The sequence below is a fragment of the Pristiophorus japonicus genome, chromosome 21 (genome assembly GCF_044704955.1).
Source record: "Pristiophorus japonicus isolate sPriJap1 chromosome 21, sPriJap1.hap1, whole genome shotgun sequence".
In the NCBI taxonomy this organism is placed as follows: domain Eukaryota; kingdom Metazoa; phylum Chordata; class Chondrichthyes; family Pristiophoridae; genus Pristiophorus; species Pristiophorus japonicus.
Window position 1 is genome coordinate 58,745,111 of NC_091997.1, and position 23,117 is coordinate 58,768,227.

Below are 23,117 nucleotides of genomic sequence, written 5' to 3' on the forward strand. Positions count from 1 at the left end.
TGACAGGTGCAGGATACAGGGACAGGTGTTGGATACAGGGACAGGTGGAAGATACGGGGACAGGTGGGAGATACAGGGACAGGTGCAGGATACCGGGAGAGATGGAAGATACAGGGACAAGTGGAAAATACAGAGAAAGGTGAAAGATAAAGGGACAGGTGCAGGATACAGGGACAGGTAAAAGATACAGAGACAGGTGCAGGATACAGGGACAGGTGGAAGATACAGGGACAGGTGAAAGATACAGGGACAGGTGCAGGATACAGGGAAAGGTGCAAGATACAGGGACAGGTGCAGGATACAGGGACATGTGAAAGATACAGGGACAGGTGAAAGATGCAGGGACAGGTGGAAGATTCAGGGACAGGTTCAGGATACAGGGACAGGTGCAGGATACAGGGACAGGTGGAAGATACAGGGACAGGTGGAAGATATAGCGGCAGGTGGGAGATACAGGGACAGATACAGGGACAGGTGCAGGATTGAGGGACATGTGCAGGATACAGGGACTGGTGGAAGATAATGGGACAGGTGCAGGATACATGGACAGGTGAAAGATACAGGGACAGGTGAAAGATACAGGGACAGATGCAGGATACAGGGACAGGTGCAGGATACAGGGACAGGTGAAAGATACAGGGACATGTGCAGGATGCAGGGACAGGAGCAAGATACAGGGACAGGTGGAAGATACAGGGACAGGTGAAAGATACACGGACAGGTGGAAGATACAGGGGCAGGTGAAAGATAAAGGGACAGGTATAAGATACAGGGACAGCTGAAATATACAGTGACAGGTGCAGGATACAGGGACAGGTGTTGGATACAGGGGCAGGTGGAAGATACGGGGACAGGTGGGAGATACAGGGACAGGTGCAGGATACCGGGAGAGATGGAAGATACAGGGACAAGTGGAAAATACAGGGAAAGGTGAAAGATAAAGGGACAGGTGCAGGATACAGGGACTGGTGGAAGATACAGGGACAGGTGAAAGATCCAGGGACAGGTGGGAGATACAGGGACAGGTGGAAGATACAGGGACAGATACAGGAATAGGTACAGGATACAGGGACAGGTGCAGGATACAGGGACAGTTTGAAGATTCAGGGACAGGTGGAGGACGCAGGGACAGGTGAAAGATACAGGGACAGGTGGAGGATAAAGGGGCAGGTGGAAACTACAGGGACAGATGAAAAATAAAAGGACAGGTGGAAGATACAGTCACAGGTGCAGTATACAGGAACAGGTGGAAGATACAGGGACAAGTGAAAGATACAGGGACAGGTGGAAGATACAGGGACAGGTGGAAGATACAGGGACAGCTGCAGGATACAGGGACAGCTGAAAGATACAGGGACAGGTGAAAGATGCAGGGACAGGTGGAAGATACAGGGGCAGGTGGAGGAGACAGGGACAGGTGAAGGTTACAGGGAGAGGTGAAATATACAGGGACGGGTGGTGGTTACAGGGACAGGTGCAGTAGACAGAGACAGATGGAAGATACAGGGACAGGTGGAGGATACAGGGACAGTTGGAAGATACAGGGACAGGTGCAGGATATAGGGACAGGTGCAGGAGACAGGGACAAGTGCAGGATACAGGGACAGGTGGAAGATACAGGGACAGGTGAAAGATACAGGGAAAGGTGCAGGATACAGGGACAGGTGCAGGATACAGGGACAGGTGGGAGATACAGGGACAGGTGCAGGATACAGGGACAGGTGCAAGATACAGGGACAGGTGCAGGATACAGCGACAGGTGCAAGATACATGGACAAGTGGGAGATACAGGGACAGGTGCAGGATACAGGGACAGGTGGAAGATACGGGGACAGGTGGAAGATACAGGGACAGGTGTGAGATACAGGGACAGGTGCAGGATATCGGGAGAGGTGGAAGATACAGGGACAAGTGGAAAATACAGGGAAAGGTGAAAGATAAAGGGACAGGTGCAGGATACAGGGACAGGTGAAAGATACAGGGACAGGTGGAAGATACAGGGACAGGTGAAAGATACAGGGACAGGTGCAGGATACAGGGACAGGTGCAGGATACAGGGACAGCTGCAAGATACAGGGACAGGTGAAAGATACACGGACAGGTGCAGGATACAGAGAAAGGTGCAGGATACAGGGACAGGTGAAAGATACAGGGACAGGTGCAGGATACAGGGACAGGTGAAAGATACAGGGACAGGTGAAAGATACAGGGACAGATGCAGGATACAGGGACAGGTGTAGGATACAGGTACAGGTGAAAGATACAGGGACAGGTGGAAGATACAGGGACAGGTGAAAGATACAGGGACAGGTGCAGGATACAGGGACAGGTGAAAGATACAGGGACAGGTGAAAGATACAGGGACAGGTGCAGGATACAGGGACAGGTGAAAGATACAGGGACAGGTGGAAGATACATGGACAGGTGAAAGATACAGGGACAGGTGCAGGATACAGGGACAGGTGCAGGATACAGGGACAGCTGCAAGATACAGGGACAGGTGAAAGATACACGGACAGGTGCAGGATACAGGGAAAGGTGCAGGATACAGGGACAGGTGAAAGATACAGGGACAGGTGTAAGATACAGGGACAGGTGCAGGATACAGGGACAGGTGAAAGATACAGGGACAGGTGAAAGATACAGGGACAGATGCAGGATACAGGTACAGGTGAAAGATACTGGTACAGGTGCAGGATACAGGGACAGGTGGGAGATACAGGGACAGGTGCAGGATACAGGGACAGGTGAAAGATACAGGGACAGGTGCAGGATATAGGGACAGGTGCAAGATACAGGGACAGGTGCAGGATATAGGGACAGGTGCAAGATACAGGGACAGGTGGGAGATAGAGGGACAGGTGCAGGATACAGGGACAGGTGGAAGATACAGGGACAGGTGGGAGATACAGGGACTGGTGAAAGATACAGGGACAGGTGGAAGATACAGGGACAGGTGGAAGATACAGGGACAGCTGAAATATACGGTGACAGGTGCAGGATACAGGGACAGGTGTTGGATACAGGGCAGGTGGAAGATACGTGGACAGGTGGGAGATACAGGGGCAGGTGCAGGATACCGGGAGAGATGGAAGATACAGGGACAAGTGGAAAATACAGGGAAAGGTGAAAGATAAAGGGACAGGTGAAAGATACAGGGACAGGTGCAGGATGCAGGGATAGGTGCAAGATAAAGGGACAGGTGCAAGATACAGGGAATTGTGCAGGATACAGGGACATGTGAAAGATACAGGGACAGGTGAAAGATGCAGGGACAGGTGGAAGATTCAGGGACAGGTTCAGGATACAGGGACAGGTGCAGGATACAGGGACAGGTGGAAGATACAGGGACAGGTGGAAGATATAGGGGCAGGTGGGAGATACAGGGACAGATACAGGGACAGGTGCAGGATTGAGGGACATGTGCAGGATACAGGGACTGGTGGAAGATACAGGGACAGGTGAAAGATACAGGGACAGGTGGGAGATACAGGGACAGGTGGAAACTATAGGGACAGATGAAAAATAAAGGGACAGGTGGAAGATACAGTGACAGGTGCAGTATACAGGGACAGGTGGAAGATACAGGGACAAGTGAAAGATACAGGGGTAGGTGGAAGATACAGGGACAGGTGGAAGATACAGGGACAGATGTAGGATACAGGGACAGGTGAAAGATACAGGGACATGTGAAAGATACAGGGACAGGTGAAAGATACAGGGACAGGTGGAAGATACAGGGGCAGTTGGAGGAGACAGGGACAGGTGAAGGATACAGGGAGACGTGAAAGATACAGGGACAGGAGGAGGTTACAGGGACAGGTACAGTAGACAGGGACAGATGGAAGATACATGGACAGGTGGAGGATACAGGGACAGGTGAAAGATACAGGGACAGGTGGAGGAAAGAGGGACAGGTGAAAGATACATGGACAGGTGAAAGATACCGGGACAGGTTCAGGATACAGGGACAGGTGGAAGATACAAGGACAGGTGCATGTTACAGGGACAGGTGCACGGGACAGCGACAGATGAAAGATACAGGGACAGGTGGAAGATACAGGGACAGGTGCATGTTACAGGGACAGGTCCAGGGGATAGCGACAGTGAAAGATACAGGGACAGGTGGAAGATACAGGGACAGGTGGAAGATGCAGGGACAGCTGAAAGATACAGGGACAGGTGCAAGATACAGGGACAGGTGCAAGATACAGGGCCAGCTGCAAGATACAGGGACACGTGAAAGATACACAGACAGGTGCAGGATACAGAGACAGGTGCAGGATACAGGGACAGGTGAAAGATACAGGGACAGGTGAAAGATACAGGGACAGGTGCAGGATACGTGGACAGGTGAAAGATGCAGGGACAGGTGAAAGATACAAGGACAGATGCAGGATACAGGGACAGGTGCAGGATGCAGGGACAGGTGAAAGATACAGGGACATGTGCAGGATACAGGGACCGGTGCAAGATACAGGGACAGGTGGAAGATACAGGGACAGGTGCAAGATACAGGGACAGTTGAAGGATAAGGGACAGGTGCAAGATACAGAGACTTGTGGAAGATACAGGGACAGGTGGAAGATACAGGGACAGGTGCAGGAGACAGGGACAGGTGAAAGATACAGGGACATCTGAAAGATACAGGGACAGGTGGAAGATACAGGGGGAGGTGTAGGATACAGGGACAGGTGAAGGATACAGGGAGAGGTGAAAGCTCCAGGGACAGATGGAGGTAACAGGGACAGGTGCAGGAGACAGGGACAGGTGCAGGTTACAGGGACAGGTACAGGGGACAGGGACAGGTGAAAGATAAAGGGACAGGAATAAGATACAGGGACAGCTGAAATATACAGGGACAGGTGCAGGATACAGGGACAGGTGCAGGATACAGGGACAGGTGGAAGATACGGGGACAGGTGGGAGATACAGGGACAGGTGCAGGATATCGGGTGAGATGGAAGATACAGGGACAAGTGGAAAATACAGGGAAAGGTGAAAGATAAAGGGTCAGGTGCAGGATACAGGGACAGATGAAAGATACAGAGACCGGTGCAGGATACAGGGACAGGTGGAAGATACAGGGACAGGTGAAAGATACAGGGACAGGTGCAGGATACAGGGATAGGTGCAAGATAAAGGGACAGGTGCAAGATACAGGGACAGGAGCAGGATACAGGGACATGTGAAAGATACAGGGACAGGTGAAAGATGCAGGGACAGGTGGAAGATTCAGGGACAGGTTCAGGATACAGGGACAGGTGCAGGATGGAGGGACATGTGCAGGATACAGGGACTGGTGGAAGATACAGGGACAGGTGAAAGATACAGTGACAGGAGGGAGATACAGGGACAGGTGAAAGATACAGGGACCGGTGGAAGATACAGGGACTGGTGAAAGATACAGGGACAGGTGGAAGATACAGGGACAGGTGGAAGATACAGGGACAGATACAGGAATAGGTACAGGATACAGGGACAGGTGCAGGATACAGGGACAGGTTGAAGATTCAGGGACAGGTGGAGGACGCAGGGACAGGTGAAAGATACAGGGACAGGTGGAGGATAAAGGGGCAGGTGGAAACTACAGGGACAGATGAAAAATAAAAGGACAGGTGGAAGATACAGTCACAGGTGCAGTATACAGGAACAGGTGGAAGATACAGGGACAAGTGAAAGACACAGGGACAGGTGGAAGATACAGGGACAGGTGGAAGATACAGGGACAGCTGCAGGATACAGGGACAGCTGAAAGATACAGGGACAGGTGAAAGATGCAGGGACAGGTGGAAGATACAGGGGCAGGTGGAGGAGACAGGGACAGGTGAAGGTTACAGGGAGAGGTGAAATATACAGGGACGGGTGGTGGTTACAGGGACAGGTGCAGTAGACAGAGACAGATGGAAGATACAGGGACAGGTGGAGGATACAGGGACAGTTGGAAGATACAGGGACAGGTGCAGGATATAGGGACAGGTGCAGGAGACAGGGACAAGTGCAGGATACAGGGACAGGTGGAAGATACAGGGACAGGTGAAAGATACAGGGAAAGGTGCAGGATACAGGGACAGGTGCAGGATACAGGGACAGGTGGGAGATACAGGGACAGGTGCAGGATACAGGGACAGGTGCAAGATACAGGGACAGGTGCAGGATACAGCGACAGGTGCAAGATACATGGACAAGTGGGAGATACAGGGACAGGTGCAGGATACAGGGACAGGTGGAAGATACGGGGACAGGTGGAAGATACAGGGACAGGTGTGAGATACAGGGACAGGTGCAGGATATCGGGAGAGGTGGAAGATACAGGGACAAGTGGAAAATACAGGGAAAGGTGAAAGATAAAGGGACAGGTGCAGGATACAGGGACAGGTGAAAGATACAGGGACAGGTGGAAGATACAGGGACAGGTGAAAGATACAGGGACAGGTGCAGGATACAGGGACAGGTGCAGGATACAGGGACAGCTGCAAGATACAGGGACAGGTGAAAGATACACGGACAGGTGCAGGATACAGGGAAAGGTGCAGGATACAGGGACAGGTGAAAGATACAGGGACAGGTGCAGGATACAGGGACAGGTGAAAGATACAGGGACAGGTGAAAGATACAGGGACAGATGCAGGATACAGGGACAGGTGTAGGGTACAGGTACAGGTGAAAGATACAGGGACAGGTGGAAGATACAGGGACAGGTGAAAGATACAGGGACAGGTGCAGGATACAGGGACAGGTGAAAGATACAGGGACAGGTGAAAGATACAGGGACAGGTGCAGGATACAGGGACAGGTGAAAGATACAGGGACAGGTGGAAGATACATGGACAGGTGAAAGATACAGGGACAGGTGCAGGATACAGGGACAGGTGCAGGATACAGGGACAGCTGCAAGATACAGGGACAGGTGAAAGATACACGGACAGGTGCAGGATACAGGGAAAGGTGCAGGATACAGGGACAGGTGAAAGATACAGGGACAGGTGTAAGATACAGGGACAGGTGCAGGATACAGGGACAGGTGAAAGATACAGGGACAGGTGAAAGATACAGGGACAGATGCAGGATACAGGTACAGGTGAAAGATACTGGTACAGGTGCAGGATACAGGGACAGGTGGGAGATACAGGGACAGGTGCAGGATACAGGGACAGGTGAAAGATACAGGGACAGGTGCAGGATATAGGGACAGGTGCAAGATACAGGGACAGGTGCAGGATATAGGGACAGGTGCAAGATACAGGGACAGGTGGGAGATAGAGGGACAGGTGCAGGATACAGGGACAGGTGGAAGATACAGGGACAGGTGGGAGATACAGGGACTGGTGAAAGATACAGGGACAGGTGGAAGATACAGGGACAGGTGGAAGATACAGGGACAGCTGAAATATACGGTGACAGGTGCAGGATACAGGGACAGGTGTTGGATACAGGGCAGGTGGAAGATACGTGGACAGGTGGGAGATACAGGGGCAGGTGCAGGATACCGGGAGAGATGGAAGATACAGGGACAAGTGGAAAATACAGGGAAAGGTGAAAGATAAAGGGACAGGTGAAAGATACAGGGACAGGTGCAGGATGCAGGGATAGGTGCAAGATAAAGGGACAGGTGCAAGATACAGGGAATTGTGCAGGATACAGGGACATGTGAAAGATACAGGGACAGGTGAAAGATGCAGGGACAGGTGGAAGATTCAGGGACAGGTTCAGGATACAGGGACAGGTGCAGGATACAGGGACAGGTGGAAGATACAGGGACAGGTGGAAGATATAGGGGCAGGTGGGAGATACAGGGACAGATACAGGGACAGGTGCAGGATTGAGGGACATGTGCAGGATACAGGGACTGGTGGAAGATACAGGGACAGGTGAAAGATACAGGGACAGGTGGGAGATACAGGGACAGGTGGAAACTATAGGGACAGATGAAAAATAAAGGGACAGGTGGAAGATACAGTGACAGGTGCAGTATACAGGGACAGGTGGAAGATACAGGGACAAGTGAAAGATACAGGGGTAGGTGGAAGATACAGGGACAGGTGGAAGATACAGGGACAGATGTAGGATACAGGGACAGGTGAAAGATACAGGGACATGTGAAAGATACAGGGACAGGTGAAAGATACAGGGACAGGTGGAAGATACAGGGGCAGGTGGAGGAGACAGGGACAGGTGAAGGATACAGGGAGAGGTGAAAGATACAGGGACAGGAGGAGGTTACAGGGACAGGTACAGTAGACAGGGACAGATGGAAGATACATGGACAGGTGGAGGATACAGGGACAGGTGAAAGATACAGGGACAGGTGGAGGAAAGAGGGACAGGTGAAAGATACATGGACAGGTGAAAGATACCGGGACAGGTTCAGGATACAGGGACAGGTGGAAGATACAAGGACAGGTGCATGTTACAGGGACAGGTGCACGGGACAGCGACAGATGAAAGATACAGGGACAGGTGGAAGATACAGGGACAGGTGCATGTTACAGGGACAGGTCCAGGGGATAGCGACAGTGAAAGATACAGGGACAGGTGGAAGATACAGGGACAGGTGGAAGATGCAGGGACAGCTGAAAGATACAGGGACAGGTGCAAGATACAGGGACAGGTGCAAGATACAGGGCCAGCTGCAAGATACAGGGACACGTGAAAGATACACAGACAGGTGCAGGATACAGAGACAGGTGCAGGATACAGGGACAGGTGAAAGATACAGGGACAGGTGAAAGATACAGGGACAGGTGCAGGATACGTGGACAGGTGAAAGATGCAGGGACAGGTGAAAGATACAAGGACAGATGCAGGATACAGGGACAGGTGCAGGATGCAGGGACAGGTGAAAGATACAGGGACATGTGCAGGATACAGGGACCGGTGCAAGATACAGGGACAGGTGGAAGATACAGGGACAGGTGCAAGATACAGGGACAGTTGAAGGATAAGGGACAGGTGCAAGATACAGAGACTTGTGGAAGATACAGGGACAGGTGGAAGATACAGGGACAGGTGCAGGAGACAGGGACAGGTGAAAGATACAGGGACATCTGAAAGATACAGGGACAGGTGGAAGATACAGGGGGAGGTGTAGGATACAGGGACAGGTGAAGGATACAGGGAGAGGTGAAAGCTCCAGGGACAGATGGAGGTAACAGGGACAGGTGCAGGAGACAGGGACAGGTGCAGGTTACAGGGACAGGTACAGGGGACAGGGACAGGTGAAAGATAAAGGGACAGGAATAAGATACAGGGACAGCTGAAATATACAGGGACAGGTGCAGGATACAGGGACAGGTGCAGGATACAGGGACAGGTGGAAGATACGGGGACAGGTGGGAGATACAGGGACAGGTGCAGGATACCGGGTGAGATGGAAGATACAGGGACAAGTGGAAAATACAGGGAAAGGTGAAAGATAAAGGGACAGGTGCAGGATACAGGGACAGATGAAAGATACAGAGACCGGTGCAGGATACAGGGACAGGTGGAAGATACAGGGACAGGTGAAAGATACAGGGACAGGTGCAGGATACAGGGATAGGTGCAAGATAAAGGGACAGGTGCAAGATACAGGGACAGGAGCAGGATACAGGGACATGTGAAAGATACAGGGACAGGTGAAAGATGCAGGGACAGGTGGAAGATTCAGGGACAGGTTCAGGATACAGGGACAGGTGCAGGATGGAGGGACATGTGCAGGATACAGGGACTGGTGGAAGATACAGGGACAGGTGAAAGATACAGTGACAGGAGGGAGATACAGGGACAGGTGAAAGATACAGGGACCGGTGGAAGATACAGGGACTGGTGAAAGATACAGGGACAGGTGGAAGATACAGGGACAGGTGGAAGATACAGGGACAGATACAGGAATAGGTACAGGATACAGGGACAGGTGCAGGATACAGGGACAGGTTGAAGATTCAGGGACAGGTGGAGGACGCAGGGACAGGTGAAAGATACAGGGACAGGTGGAGGATAAAGGGGCAGGTGGAAACTACAGGGACAGATGAAAAATAAAAGGACAGGTGGAAGATACAGTCACAGGTGCAGTATACAGGAACAGGTGGAAGATACAGGGACAAGTGAAAGATACAGGGACAGGTGGAAGATACAGGGACAGGTGGAAGATACAGGGACAGCTGCAGGATACAGGGACAGCTGAAAGATACAGGGACAGGTGAAAGATGCAGGGACAGGTGGAAGATACAGGGGCAGGTGGAGGAGACAGGGACAGGTGAAGGATACAGGGAGAGGTGAAATATACAGGGACGGGTGGTGGTTACAGGGACAGGTGCAGTAGACAGAGACAGATGGAAGATACAGGGACAGGTGGAGGATACAGGGACAGTTGGAAGATACAGGGACAGGTGCAGGATATAGGGACAGGTGCAGGAGACAGGGACAAGTGCAGGATACAGGGACAGGTGGAAGATACAGGGACAGGTGAAAGATACAGGGAAAGGTGCAGGATACAGGGACAGGTGCAGGATACAGGGACAGGTGGGAGATACAGGGACAGGTGCAGGATACAGGGACAGGTGCAAGATACAGGGACAGGTGCAGGATACAGGGACAGGTGCAAGATACAGGGACAGGTGCAGGATACAGGGACAGGTGGAAGATACGGGGACAGGTGGAAGATACAGGGACAAGTGTGAGATACAGGGACAGGTGCAGGATATCGGGAGAGGTGGAAGATAAAGGGACAGGTGAAAGATGCAGGGACAGGTGGAAGATACAGGGGCAGGTGGAGGAGACAGGGACAGGTGAAGGATACAGGGAGAGGTGAAATATACAGGGACGGGTGGTGGTTACAGGGACAGGTGCAGTAGACAGAGACAGATGGAAGATACAGGGACAGGTGGAGGATACAGGGACAGTTGGAAGATACAGGGACAGGTGCAGGATATAGGGACAGGTGCAGGAGACAGGGACAAGTGCAGGATACAGGGACAGGTGGAAGATACAGGGACAGGTGAAAGATACAGGGAAAGGTGCAGGATACAGGGACAGGTGCAGGATACAGGGACAGGTGGGAGATACAGGGACAGGTGCAGGATACAGGGACAGGTGCAAGATACAGGGACAGGTGCAGGATACAGGGACAGGTGCAAGATACAGGGACAGGTGCAGGATACAGGGACAGGTGGAAGATACGGGGACAGGTGGAAGATACAGGGACAAGTGTGAGATACAGGGACAGGTGCAGGATATCGGGAGAGGTGGAAGATAAAGGGACAGGTGAAAGATACAGGGAAAGGTGGAAGATACAGGGACAGGTGAAAGATACAGGGACAGGTGCAGGATACAGGGACAGGTGCAGGATACAGGGACAGCTGCAAGATACAGGGACAGGTGAAAGATACACGGACAGGTGCAGGATACAGGGAAAGGTGCAGGATACAGGGACAGGTGAAAGATACAGGGACAGGTGCAGGATACAGGGACCGGTGAAAGATACAGGGACAGGTGAAAGATACAGGGACAGATGCAGGATACAGAGACATGTGTAGGATACAGGTACAGGTGAAAGATACAGGGACAGGTGGAAGATACAGGGACAGGTGAAAGATACAGGGACAGGTGCAGGATACAGGGACAGGTGAAAGATACAGGGACAGGTGAAAGATACAGGGACAGGTGCAGGATACAGGGACAGGTGAAAGATACAGGGACAGGTGGAAGATACAGGGACAGGTGAAAGATACAGGGACAGGTGCAGGATACAGGGACAGGTGCAGGATACAGGGACAGCTGCAAGATACAGGGACAGGTGAAAGATACACGGACAGGTGCAGGATACAGGGAAAGGTGCAGGATACAGGGACAGGTGAAAGATACAGGGACAGGTGTAAGATACAGGGACAGGTGCAGGATACAGGGACAGGTGAAAGATACAGGGACAGGTGAAAGATACAGGGACAGATGCAGGATACAGGTACAGGTGAAAGATACAGGTACAGGTGCAGGATACAGGGACAGGTGGGAGATACAGGGACAGGTGCAGGATACAGGGACAGGTGCAAGATACAGGGACAGGTGCAGGATATAGGGACAGGTGCAAGATTCAGGGACAGGTGCAGGATATAGGGACAGGTGCAAGATACAGGGACAGGTGGGAGATACAGGGACAGGTGCAGGATACAGGGACAGGTGGAAGATACAGGGACAGGTGGGAGATACAGGGACTGGTGAAAGATACAGGGACAGGTGGAAGATACAGGGACAGGTGGAAGATACAGGGACATGTGCAGGATACAGGGATCGGTGGAAGATTCAGGGACAGGTGGAGGACGCAGGGACAGGTGAAAGTTACAGGGACAGGTGGAGGATAAAGGGGCAGGTGGAACATACAGGGACAGATACAGGGACAGGTGCAGGATACAGGGACAGGTGCAGGATACAGGGATAGGTGGAAGATTCAGGGACAGGTGGAGGACGCAGGGACAGGTGAAAGATACAGGGACAGGTGGAGAATAAAGGGGCAAGTGGAAGATACAGGGACAGCTGGAAAATACAGGGACAGGTGGAAGATACAATGACAGGTGCAGGATACAGGGACAGGTGGAAGATACAGTGACAGGTGAAAGATACAGGGACAGGTGAAAGATACAGGGACAGGTGGAAGATGCAGTTACAGGTGGAAGATACAGGAACAGCTGCAGGATACAGGGACAGCTGAAAGATACAGGGACAGATGCAGGATACAGGGACAGGTGAAAGATACAGGTACAGGTGGAAGATACAGGGGGGGGATTGTCGGGGGGGATTGTCGGGGGGAGATTGTCGAGGGGATTGTCGGGGGGAGATTGTCGGGGGGATTGTCGGGGGGGGGATTGTCGGGGGGATTGTCGGGGGGGGGATTGTCGGGGGGAAGATTGTCGGGGGGATTGTCGGGGGGTGATTGTCGGGGGGAGGATTGTCGGGGGGATTGTCGGGGGGAGATTGTCGGGGGGATTGTCAGGGGGCAGATTGTCGGGGGGATTGTCGGTGGGGAGATTGTCGGGGGGATTGTCGGGGGGGAGATTGTCCGGGGGATTGTCGGGGGGGAGATTGTCGGGGGGATTGTCGAGGCGGAGATTGTCGGGGGGATTGTCGGGGGGAGATTGTCGGGGGGATTATCGGGGGGATTGTCGGGGGGGAGATTGTCGGGGGATTGTCGGGGGGATTGTCGGGGGGATTGTCGTGGGGATTGTCGGGGGGATTGTCGGGGGGAGATTGTCGGGGGGATTGTCGGGGGGGAGATTGTCGGGGGGATTGTCGGGGGGGATTGTCGGGGGGATTGTCGGGGGGATTGTCGGGGGGATTGTCGGGGGGATTGTCGGGGGGATTGTCGGGGGGAGATTGTCGGGGGGATTGTCGGGGGGGATTGTCGGGGGGATTGTCGGGGGGATTGTCGGGGGGATTGTCGGGGGGATTGTCGGGGGGGAGATTGTCGGGGGGATTGTCGAGGCGGAGATTGTCGGGGGGGGATTGTCGGGGGGATTGTCGGGGGGGATTGTCGGGGGGGGATTGTCGGGGGGATTGTCGGGGGGATTGTCGGGGGGGATTGTCGGGGGGATTGTCGGGGGGATTGTCGGGGGGGATTGTCGGGGGGATTGTCGGGGGGATTGTCGGGGGGATTGTCGGGGGGATTGTCGGGGGGAAGATTGTCGGGGGGATTGTCGGGGGGGGATTGTCGGGGGGATTGTCGGGGGGATTGTCGGGGGGGATTGTCGGGGGGATTGTCGGGGGGATTGTCGAGGCGGAGATTGTCGGGGGGATTGTCGGGGGGGGATTGTCGGGGGGGGATTGTCGGGGGGGATTGTCGGGGGGATTGTCGGGGGGGAGATTGTCGGGGGGATTGTCGGGGGGGGATTGTCGGGGGGGGATTGTCGGGGGGATTGTCGGGGGGGAGATTGTCGGGGGGATTGTCGAGGCGGAGATTGTCGGGGGAGATTGTCGGGGGGGGATTGTCGGGGGGATTGTCGGGGGGGGATTGTCGGGGGGACTGTCGGGGGGAGATTGTCGGGGGAGATTGTCGGGGGGGGATTGTCGGGGGGATTGTCGGGGGGGGATTGTCGGGGGGATTGTCGGGGGGGGATTGTCGGGGGGGGATTGTCGGGGGGAGATTGTCGGGGGAGATTGTCGGGGGGAGATTGTTGGGGGAGATTGTCGGGGGGGGATTGTCGGGGGGGGATTGTCGGGGGGAGATTGTCGGGGGAGATTGTCGGGGGGAGATTGTCGGGGGAGATTGTCGGGGGGGGATTGTCGGGGGAGATTGTCGGGGGGATTGTCGGGGGGATTGTCGGGGGGGGATTGTCGGGGGGGGATTGTCGGGGGGAGATTGTCGGGGGAGATTGTCGGGGGGGGATTGTCGGGGGGAGATTGTCGGGGGGATTGTCGGGGGGGATTGTCGGGGGGGAGATTGTCGGGGGGACTGTCGGAGGGATTGTCGGGGGGGATTGTCGGGGGGGAGATTGTCGGGGGGAGATTGTCGGAGGGATTGTCGGGGGGATTGTCGGGGGGGAGATTGTCGGGGGAGATTGTCGGGGGGATTGTCGGGGGGGAGATTGTCGGGGGGAGATTGTCGGAGGGATTGTCGGGGGGATTGTCGGGGGGGAGATTGTCGGGGGAGATTGTCGGGGGGATTGTCGGGGGAGATTGTCGGGGGGATTGTCGGAGGGATTGTCGGGGGGGATTGTCGGGGAGATTGTCGGGGGGGGATTGTCGGAGGGATTGTCGGGGGGGGATTGTCGGGGGGATTGTCGGGGGGAGATTGTCGGAGGGATTGTCGGGGGGAGATTGTCGGGGAGATTGTCGGGGGGGGATTGTCGGAGGGATTGTCGGGGGGGAGATTGTCGGGGGGATTGTCGGGGGGGGATTGTCGGAGGGATTGTCGGGGGGGAGATTGTCGGGGGGGATTGTCGGAGGGATTGTCGGAGGGATTGTCGGGGGGAGATTGTCGGGGGAGATTGTCGGGGAGATTGTCGGGGGGGGATTGTCGGAGGGATTGTCGGGGGGGAGATTGTCGGGGGGGATTGTCGGAGGGATTGTCGGAGGGATTGTCGGGGGGAGATTGTCGGGGGAGATTGTCGGGGGGATTGTCGGGGGGGATTGTCGGAGGGATTGTCGGGGGGATTGTCGGAGGGATTGTCGGAGGGATTGTCGGGGGGATTGTCGGAGGGATTGTCGGGGGGGATTGTCGGGGGGATTGTCGGGGGGGAGATTGTCGGGGGGGAGATTGTCGGGGGGATTGTCGGGGGGATTGTCGGGGGGATTGTCGGGGGGGATTGTCGGGGGGATTGTCGGGGGGGAGATTGTCGGGGGGATTGTCGGGGGGGAGATTGTCGGGGGGATTGTCGGGGGGATTGTCGGGGGGGAGATTGTCGGGGGGAATGTCGGGGGGGATTGTCGGGGGGATTGTCGGAGGGATTGTCGGGGGGGATTGTCGGGGGGATTGTCGGGGGGATTGTCGGGGGGGAGATTGTCGGGGGAGATTGTCGGGGGGATTGTCGTGGGGGATTGTCGGGGGGATTGTCGGGGGGGATTGTCGGGGGGATTGTCGGGGGGGGATTGTCGGGGGGATTGTCGGGGGGGAGATTGTCCGGGGGATTGTCGGGGGGGAGATTGTCGGGGGGATTGTCGGGGGGGATTGTCGGGGATTGTCGGGGGGGAGATTGTCGGGGGAGATTGTCGGGGGGATTGTCGGGGGAGATTGTCGGGGATTGTCGGGGGGGAGATTGTCGGGGGAGATTGTCGGGGATTGTCGGGGGGGAGATTGTCGGGGGGATTGTCGGGGGGTGATTGTCGGGGGGATTGTCGGGGGGATTGTCGGGGGGGAGATTATCGGGGGGATTGTCGGGGGGGAGATTGTCGGTGGGATTGTCGGGGGGGAGATTGTCGGGGGGATTGTCGGGGGGATTGTCGGGGGGATTGTCAGGGGGATTGTCGGGGGGGAGATTGTCGGGGGGATTGTCGGGGGGGATTGTCGGGGGGATTGTCGGGGGAGATTGTCGGGGGGATTGTCGGGGGGATTGTCGGGGGGATTGTCGGGGGGGAGATTATCGGGGGGATTGTCGGGGGGGGATTGTCGGGGGGATTGTCGGGGGGGAGATTGTCGGGGGGATTGTCGGGGGGGAGATTGTCGGGGGGATTGTCGGGGGGATTGTCGGGGATGGATTGTCGGAGGGATTGTCGGGGGGGATTGTCAGGGGGGAGATTATCGGGGGGATTGTCGGGGGGGGATTGTCGGGGGGATTGTCGGGGGGGAGATTGTCGGGGGGATTGTCGGGGCGGAGATTGTCGGGGGGATTGTCGGGGGGATTGTCGGGGATGGATTGTCGGAGGGATTGTCGGGGGGGATTGTCAGGGGGATTGTCGGGGGGATTGTCGGGGGGATTATCGGGGGGATTATCGGGGGGATTGTCGGGGGGATTGTCAGGGGGATTGTCGGAGGGATTGTCGGGGGGGATTGTCGGGGGGATTATCGGGGGGATTATCGGGGGGATTGTCGGGGGGATTGTCGGAGGGATTGTCGGGGGGGATTGTCGGGGGGGAGATTGTCGGGGGGATTGTCGGGGCGGAGATTGTCGGGGGGAATGTCGGGGGGATTGTCGGGGATGGATTGTCGGAGGGATTGTCGGAGGGATTGTCGGGGGGGATTGTCGGGGGGGAGATTGTCGGGGGGATTGTCGGGGGGATTGTCGGGGATGGATTGTCGGAGGGATTGTCGGAGGGATTGTCGGGGGGATTGTCGGGGGGATTGTCGGGGCGGAGATTGTCGGGGGGATTGTCGGGGGGGAGATTGTCGGGGATGGATTGTCGGAGGGATTGTCGGGGGAGATTGTCAGGGGGATTGTCGGGGCGGAGATTGTCGGGGGGATTGTCGGGGGGATTGTCGGGGGGATTGTCGGGGATGGATTGTCGGAGGGATTGTCGGAGGGATTGTCGGGGGGGATTGTCGGGGGGGAGATTGTCGGGGGGATTGTCGGGGGGATTGTCGGGGATGGATTGTCGGAGGGATTGTCGGGGGAGATTGTCGGGGGGATTGTCGGGGGGATTGTCGGGGGGGAGATTGTCGGGGGGATTGTCGGGGGGATTGTCGGGGGGGGGATTGTCGGGGGGATTGTCGGGGGGGGGATTGTCGGGGGGGATTGACGGGGGGATTGTCGGGGGGGAGATTGTCGGGGGGATTGTCGGGGGGATTGTCGGGGGGGGATTGTCGGGGGGGATTGACGGGGGGATTATCAGGGGGAGATTGTCGGGGGGTATTGTCGGGAGGATTGTCGGGGGTGGGGTTGCTCTGACTTTTCTGTGTGTGGGGTCTTGGCACGGTTGGTGAGCGCCTTCTTCTGCACTTTCCCTTCTCTTTGTTTCATTCACTGCGTCATCTGCCCCTCAGCTGCTTCTTTGTTCCAACTTCGTTTTCAGGCTCTGCACCACAGGAGGATTCTGGGACTTCCTGCTAACTACCTTAAAGGGACACTGCAATAAACATTGGCCTCAAACCCCAGTCATCCGGCGGTTACAGCAATGCCGTCACTGGTCACCCTCCCTCCGCAGGAGAGTTTGGTGCGTGATGGGGGCTGCCGGGCGCCTGTGTGTTCACAGCTGCTGAAACATTGACCTGGCTATCCTACCCGCACCCCCCCAAGCTCACCCCACAACCCCCACTCTCCCCCCATCCCCCCCCACCCTCCCCCCACACACACCTCCGCTCACCCCACACCCACACCACCCTCCCCCCAGACCCCCACTACCCTCCCCCCCTCCCTTCCCCACACACCTCCCTCACAGACTCCCCCCCCACCCCACCCCACACAGACCAATCTCCCACAGACATCTCCACAAACACCCCCACTCTTCCCCACCTCCACCCAGACACCCCCACCCTCTCCCTCGACCACCCCCCCACCCTCTCGCCCCGATCCCCCCCCATTCTCCCCCCCAACCCCCACAGACCCACACCCACACAGACCCACCACCCACCCACAGGGCCTTTAGCTCAGCCGTTAGCTGCGCAGCATTTTGCGGTTGCAGTGTGTAAGGGGTGAGGACGGGACATGTTTGGAGCTGTGAAACCTCTCCCTGTACGAGAGGAACCCAAGCAGCAGAGACCATACTCCCAGGAAAGTCCAAAGATCTCCTCACAGTGCTTCCCTTCTTCCTCTGTCCTTGTAATTTCTGATTTAAGGAGATTGAGTTTTTGGGCATGGATGATGATGATGCCGCCCTGATTTTATTTATAGACAGAAAACAGGAAGGACGAGGCAGTGAATGGCACCGCTGAGAGCGGTGTCAGTCAAACACCACCCCAAGTGCCTGTTTCATGTGTTACTGAATCCTGTGCATCACACCAAACCCCCAGCTCGGAAACACAGGCAGACAAGACGTGTGAGTGAAACCATCCCAGAATCTCATCTAGACGTGTCTCCGTTAATCTAACACAAAGTTATTATCAATTGGATTAAGTTTGGGGAATAGCCTGCTGGCGATCCACAGCCAGCGGAATTCCGGGATCATTTTTTCCGAGGGCTGACTCCATTTCTGGCAGATTCCACCTGGGTGACCATGAGGCTGTATCCAGGGGCTGTATCCAAAGGAACAGCAGACAGGCAGTATACCCAGAGACCCCCAAATCCCATTGTCCCTAACCGCCAGAGGCTACCCCAGCAATGTGCATGGGGTGAAATGGAGGCCGCGGGTCACTATCCCACTAACCTGCCAGAGAAGGCCAGAACCTGTGGCGGGGGAGGGGGCCGATTCTGGGGAAGGTGGGCAGGGGGGACCCAGTTGTAATGGGTCGTTGCTTCGTCTGGGTGAGAGCCAGATATGGGGCTGGGGCACAGCGGCAGGGGCCGGGGGCACGGGGAAGTGGGGGGCAGGGGCACAGGGGCAGGTGCCGGGGGCAGAGGGACAGTGGGGGGCGGGGGCAGGGGCACAGGGTGAGGGCAGGGGGTTGGGAGCACGGGGAAGGGGGATGGGGGCACAGTGTGGGGGCAGGATGGTGGGGGCACGTGGGCATGGGGGTGGGGGCAGCGGCCAGGGGCACGGGGGTGGGGGCAGAGGGACGGGGTGGGGGCACAGGGTGAGGGCAGGGGATGGGGGCAGGGGCTGGGGGCAGGGGCCGGGGGCACGGGCAGGGGGAGGGGGTGGGGGCGGGGTTACAGTTCTCGGAATTGTGTCAATTTATTGTTGGGTGATTGATTCCTTGGGCGATTGATTGATACCACGTTGGGTGATTGATTGATTCCCTGATTGATTGATTCCTCGTTGGATGATTGATTGATTCCCCGTTGGGTGATTGATTTATTCCCTGATTGATTGATTCTCCGTTGGATGATTGATTGATTCCCTGATTGATTGATTCCCATTGGGTGATTGATTGATTCCCTGATTGATTGATTCTCCGTTGGATGATTGATTGATTCCCTGATTGATTGATTCCCCATTGGGTGATTGATTATTCCCTGATTGGTTGATTCCCCATTGGATGATTGATTGATTCCCTGATTGATTGATTCCCCATTGGGCGATTGATTGTTTCCCTGATTGATTGATTCCCCGTTGGGTGATTGATTGATTCCCTGATTGGTTGATTCCCTGTTGGGTGATTAATTGATTCCCTGATTGATTGATTCCCTGTTGGGTGATTGATTGATTCCCTGATTGGTTGATTCCCCATTGGGTGATTGATTGATTCCCTGATTGGTTGATTCCCTGTTGGGTGATGAATTGATTCCCTGATTAATTGATTCCCTGTTGGGTGATTGATTGATTCCCTGATTGGTTGATTCCCCATTGGGTGATTGATTGATTCCCTGATTGGATGATTCCCTGTTGGGTGATTAATTGATTCCCTGATTGATTGATTCCCTGTTGGGTGATTGATTGATTCCCTGTTGGATGATTGATTGATTCCCTGTTGGGTGATTGATTGATTCCCTGATTGATTGATTCCCTGATTGATTGATTTCCCCGTTGGGTGATTGATTGATTCCCTGTTGAGTGATTCCCTGATTGATTGATTCCCTGATTGATTGATTCCCCGTTGGGTGATTGATTGATTCCCTGTTGAGTGATTGATTGATTCCCTGATTGATTGATTCCCTGTAGGGTGATTGATTGATTCCCTGATTGATTCCCCATTGGGTGATTGATTGATTCCCTGTTGGGTGAATGATTATTCCCTGATTGGTTGATTCCCCATTGGATGATTGATTGATTCCCTGATTGATTGATTCCCCATTGGGCGATTGATTGTTTCCCTGATTGATTGATTCCCCGTTGGGTGATTGATTGATTCCCTGATTGGTTGATTCCCTGTTGGGTGATTAATTGATTCCCTGATTGATTGATTCCCTGTTGGGTGATTGATTGATTCCCTGATTGGTTGATTCCCCATTGGGTGATTGATTGATTCCCTGATTGGTTGATTCCCTGTTGGGTGATGAATTGATTCCCTGATTAATTGATTCCCTGTTGGGTGATTGATTGATTCCCTGATTGGTTGATTCCCCATTGGGTGATTAATTGATTCCCTGATTGGATGATTCCCTGTTGGGTGATTAATTGATTCCCTGATTGATTGATTCCCTGTTGGGTGATTGATTGATTCCCTGTTGGATGATTGATTGATTCCCTGTTGGGTGATTGATTGATTCCCTGATTGATTGATTCCCTGATTGATTGATTTCCCCGTTGGGTGATTGATTGATTCCCTGTTGAGTGATTCCCTGATTGATTGATTCCCTGATTGATTGATTCCCCGTTGGGTGATTGATTGATTCCCTGTAGGATGATTGATTGATTCCTTGATTGATTCCCCATTGGGTGATTGATTGATTCCCTGTTGGGTGATTGATTGATCCCCTGTTGGGTGATTGATTGATTCCCTGATTGATTGATTCCCTGATTGATTGATTCCCCGTTGGGTGATTGATTGATTGATTCCCTGATTGATTGATTCCCTTTTGGGTGATTGATTGATTCCCTGTTGGGTGATTGATTGATTCCCTGATTGATTGATTCCCTGTTGGGTGATTGATTAATTCCCTGATTGATTGATTCCCTGATGGGCGATTGATTGATTCCCTGTTGGGTGATTGATTGATTCCCTGATTGATTCCCTGTTGGGCGATTGATTGATTCCCTGATTGATTGATTCCCCGCTCGGCGATTGATTGACTCCCTGATTGATTGATTCCCCATTGGGTGATTGATTGATTCCCTGATTTATTGATTCCACGTTGGGTGATTGATTGATTCCCTGATTGATTGATTCCCTTTGATTGATTGATTCCCCGTTGGGTGATTGATTGATTCCTCGATTGATTGATTCCCCGTTGGGCGATTGATTGATTCCCCATTTGGCGATTGATTGATTCCCCGATTGGTTGATTCCCTGATTGATTGATTCCCTGATTGATTGATTCCCTGATTGGTTGATTCCCCGTTGGGTGATTGATTGAGTCCCTGATTGGTTGATTCCCTGTTGGGTGATTGATTGATTCCCTGTTGGGTGATTGATTGATTCCCTGATTGATTGATTCCCTGTTGGGTGATTGATTGATTCCCTGATTGATTGATTCCCCGTTGGGTGATTGATTTATTCCCTGATTGATTGATTCTCCGTTGGATGATTGATTGATTCCCTGATTGATTGATTCCCATTTGGTGATTGATTGATTCCCTGATTGATTGATTCTCCGTTGGATGATTGATTGATTCCCTGATTGATTGATTCCCCATTGGGTGATTGATTGATTCCCTGATTGGTTGATTCCCCGTTGGATGATTGATTGATTCCCTGATTGATTGATTCCCCATTGGGCGATTGATTGTTTCCCTGATTGATTGATTCCCCGTTGGGTGATTGATTGATTCCCTGATTGGTTGATTCCCTGTTTGGTGATTAATTGATTCCCTGATTGATTGATTCCCTGTTGGGTGATTGATTGATTCCCTGATTGGTTGATTCCCCATTGGGTGATTGATTGATTCCCTGATTGGTTGATTCCCCATTGGGTGATTGATTGATTCCCTGATTGGTTGATTCCCTGTTGGGTGATTAATTGGTTCCCTGATTGATTGATTCCCTGTTGGGTGATTGATTGATTCCCTGTTGGGTGATTGATTGATTCCCTGATTGATTGATTCCCTGATTGATTGATTCCCCGTTGGGTGATTGATTGATTCCCTGTTGAGTGATTCCCTGATTGATTGATTCCCTGATTGATTGATTCCCCGTTGGGTGATTGATTGATTCCCTGTTGAGTGATTGATTGATTCCCTGAATGATTGATTCCCTGATTGATTGATTCCCCATTAGGTGATTGATTGATTCCCTGATTGATTGATTCCCCGTTGGGTGATTGACTGATTCCCTGTTGAGTGATTGATTAATTCCCTGATTGATTGATTCCCTGATTGATTGATTCCCCGTTGGGTGATTGATTGATTCCCTGTTGGGTGATTGATTGATTCCCTGATTGATTGATTCCCTGATTGATTGATTCCCTGTAGGGTGATTGATTGATTCCCAGATTGATTCCCCATTGGGTGATTGATTGATTCCCTGTTGGGTGATTGATTGATTCCCTGTTGGGTGATTGATTGATTGATTCCCTGTTGGGTGATTGATTGATTCCCTGATTGATTGATTCCCTGATGGGCAATTAATTGATTCCCTGTTGGGTGATTGATTGATTCCCTGATTGATTGATTCCCTGTTGGGCGATTGATTGATTCCCTGATTGATTGATTCCCCGCTCGGCGATTGATTGACTCCCTGATTGATTGATTCCCCGTTGGGTGATTGATTGATTCCCTGATTTATTGATTCCCCATTGCGTTATTGATTGATTTCATGATTGATTGATTCCCTTTGATTGATTGATTCCCTATTTGGTGATTGATTGATTCCCCGATTGATTGATTCCCCGTTGGGCGATTGATTGATTCCCCATTGGGCGATTGATTGATTCCCCGATTGGTTGATTCCCTGATTGATTGATTCCCTGATTGATTGATTCCCTGATTGGTTGATTCCCCGTTGGGTGATTGATTGAGTCCCTGATTGGTTGATTCCCTGTTGGGTGATTGATTGATTCCCTGTTGAGTGATTGATTGAT

The 23,117-nt window shown here is 53.5% G+C and overlaps 1 protein-coding gene across 14 annotated transcripts in view; it reads left to right on the forward strand.

The window, feature by feature from the left end:
* The window catches only part of maptb (microtubule-associated protein tau b), a 677,874-nt gene that overhangs the window by 651,210 nt on the left and 3,547 nt on the right, over nt 1-23,117 (forward strand). Inside the window, exon 14 of one of the 14 annotated variants that reach the window (XM_070864830.1) lies at nt 18,234-18,378. The exons of the other annotated variants lie outside the window; for them this stretch is intronic. Within the exon in view, the coding sequence (XP_070720931.1) occupies nt 18,234-18,378 (145 nt within the window). The remainder of the gene's footprint in view (nt 1-18,233; nt 18,379-23,117) is intronic. 14 annotated transcript variants of the gene reach the window in all.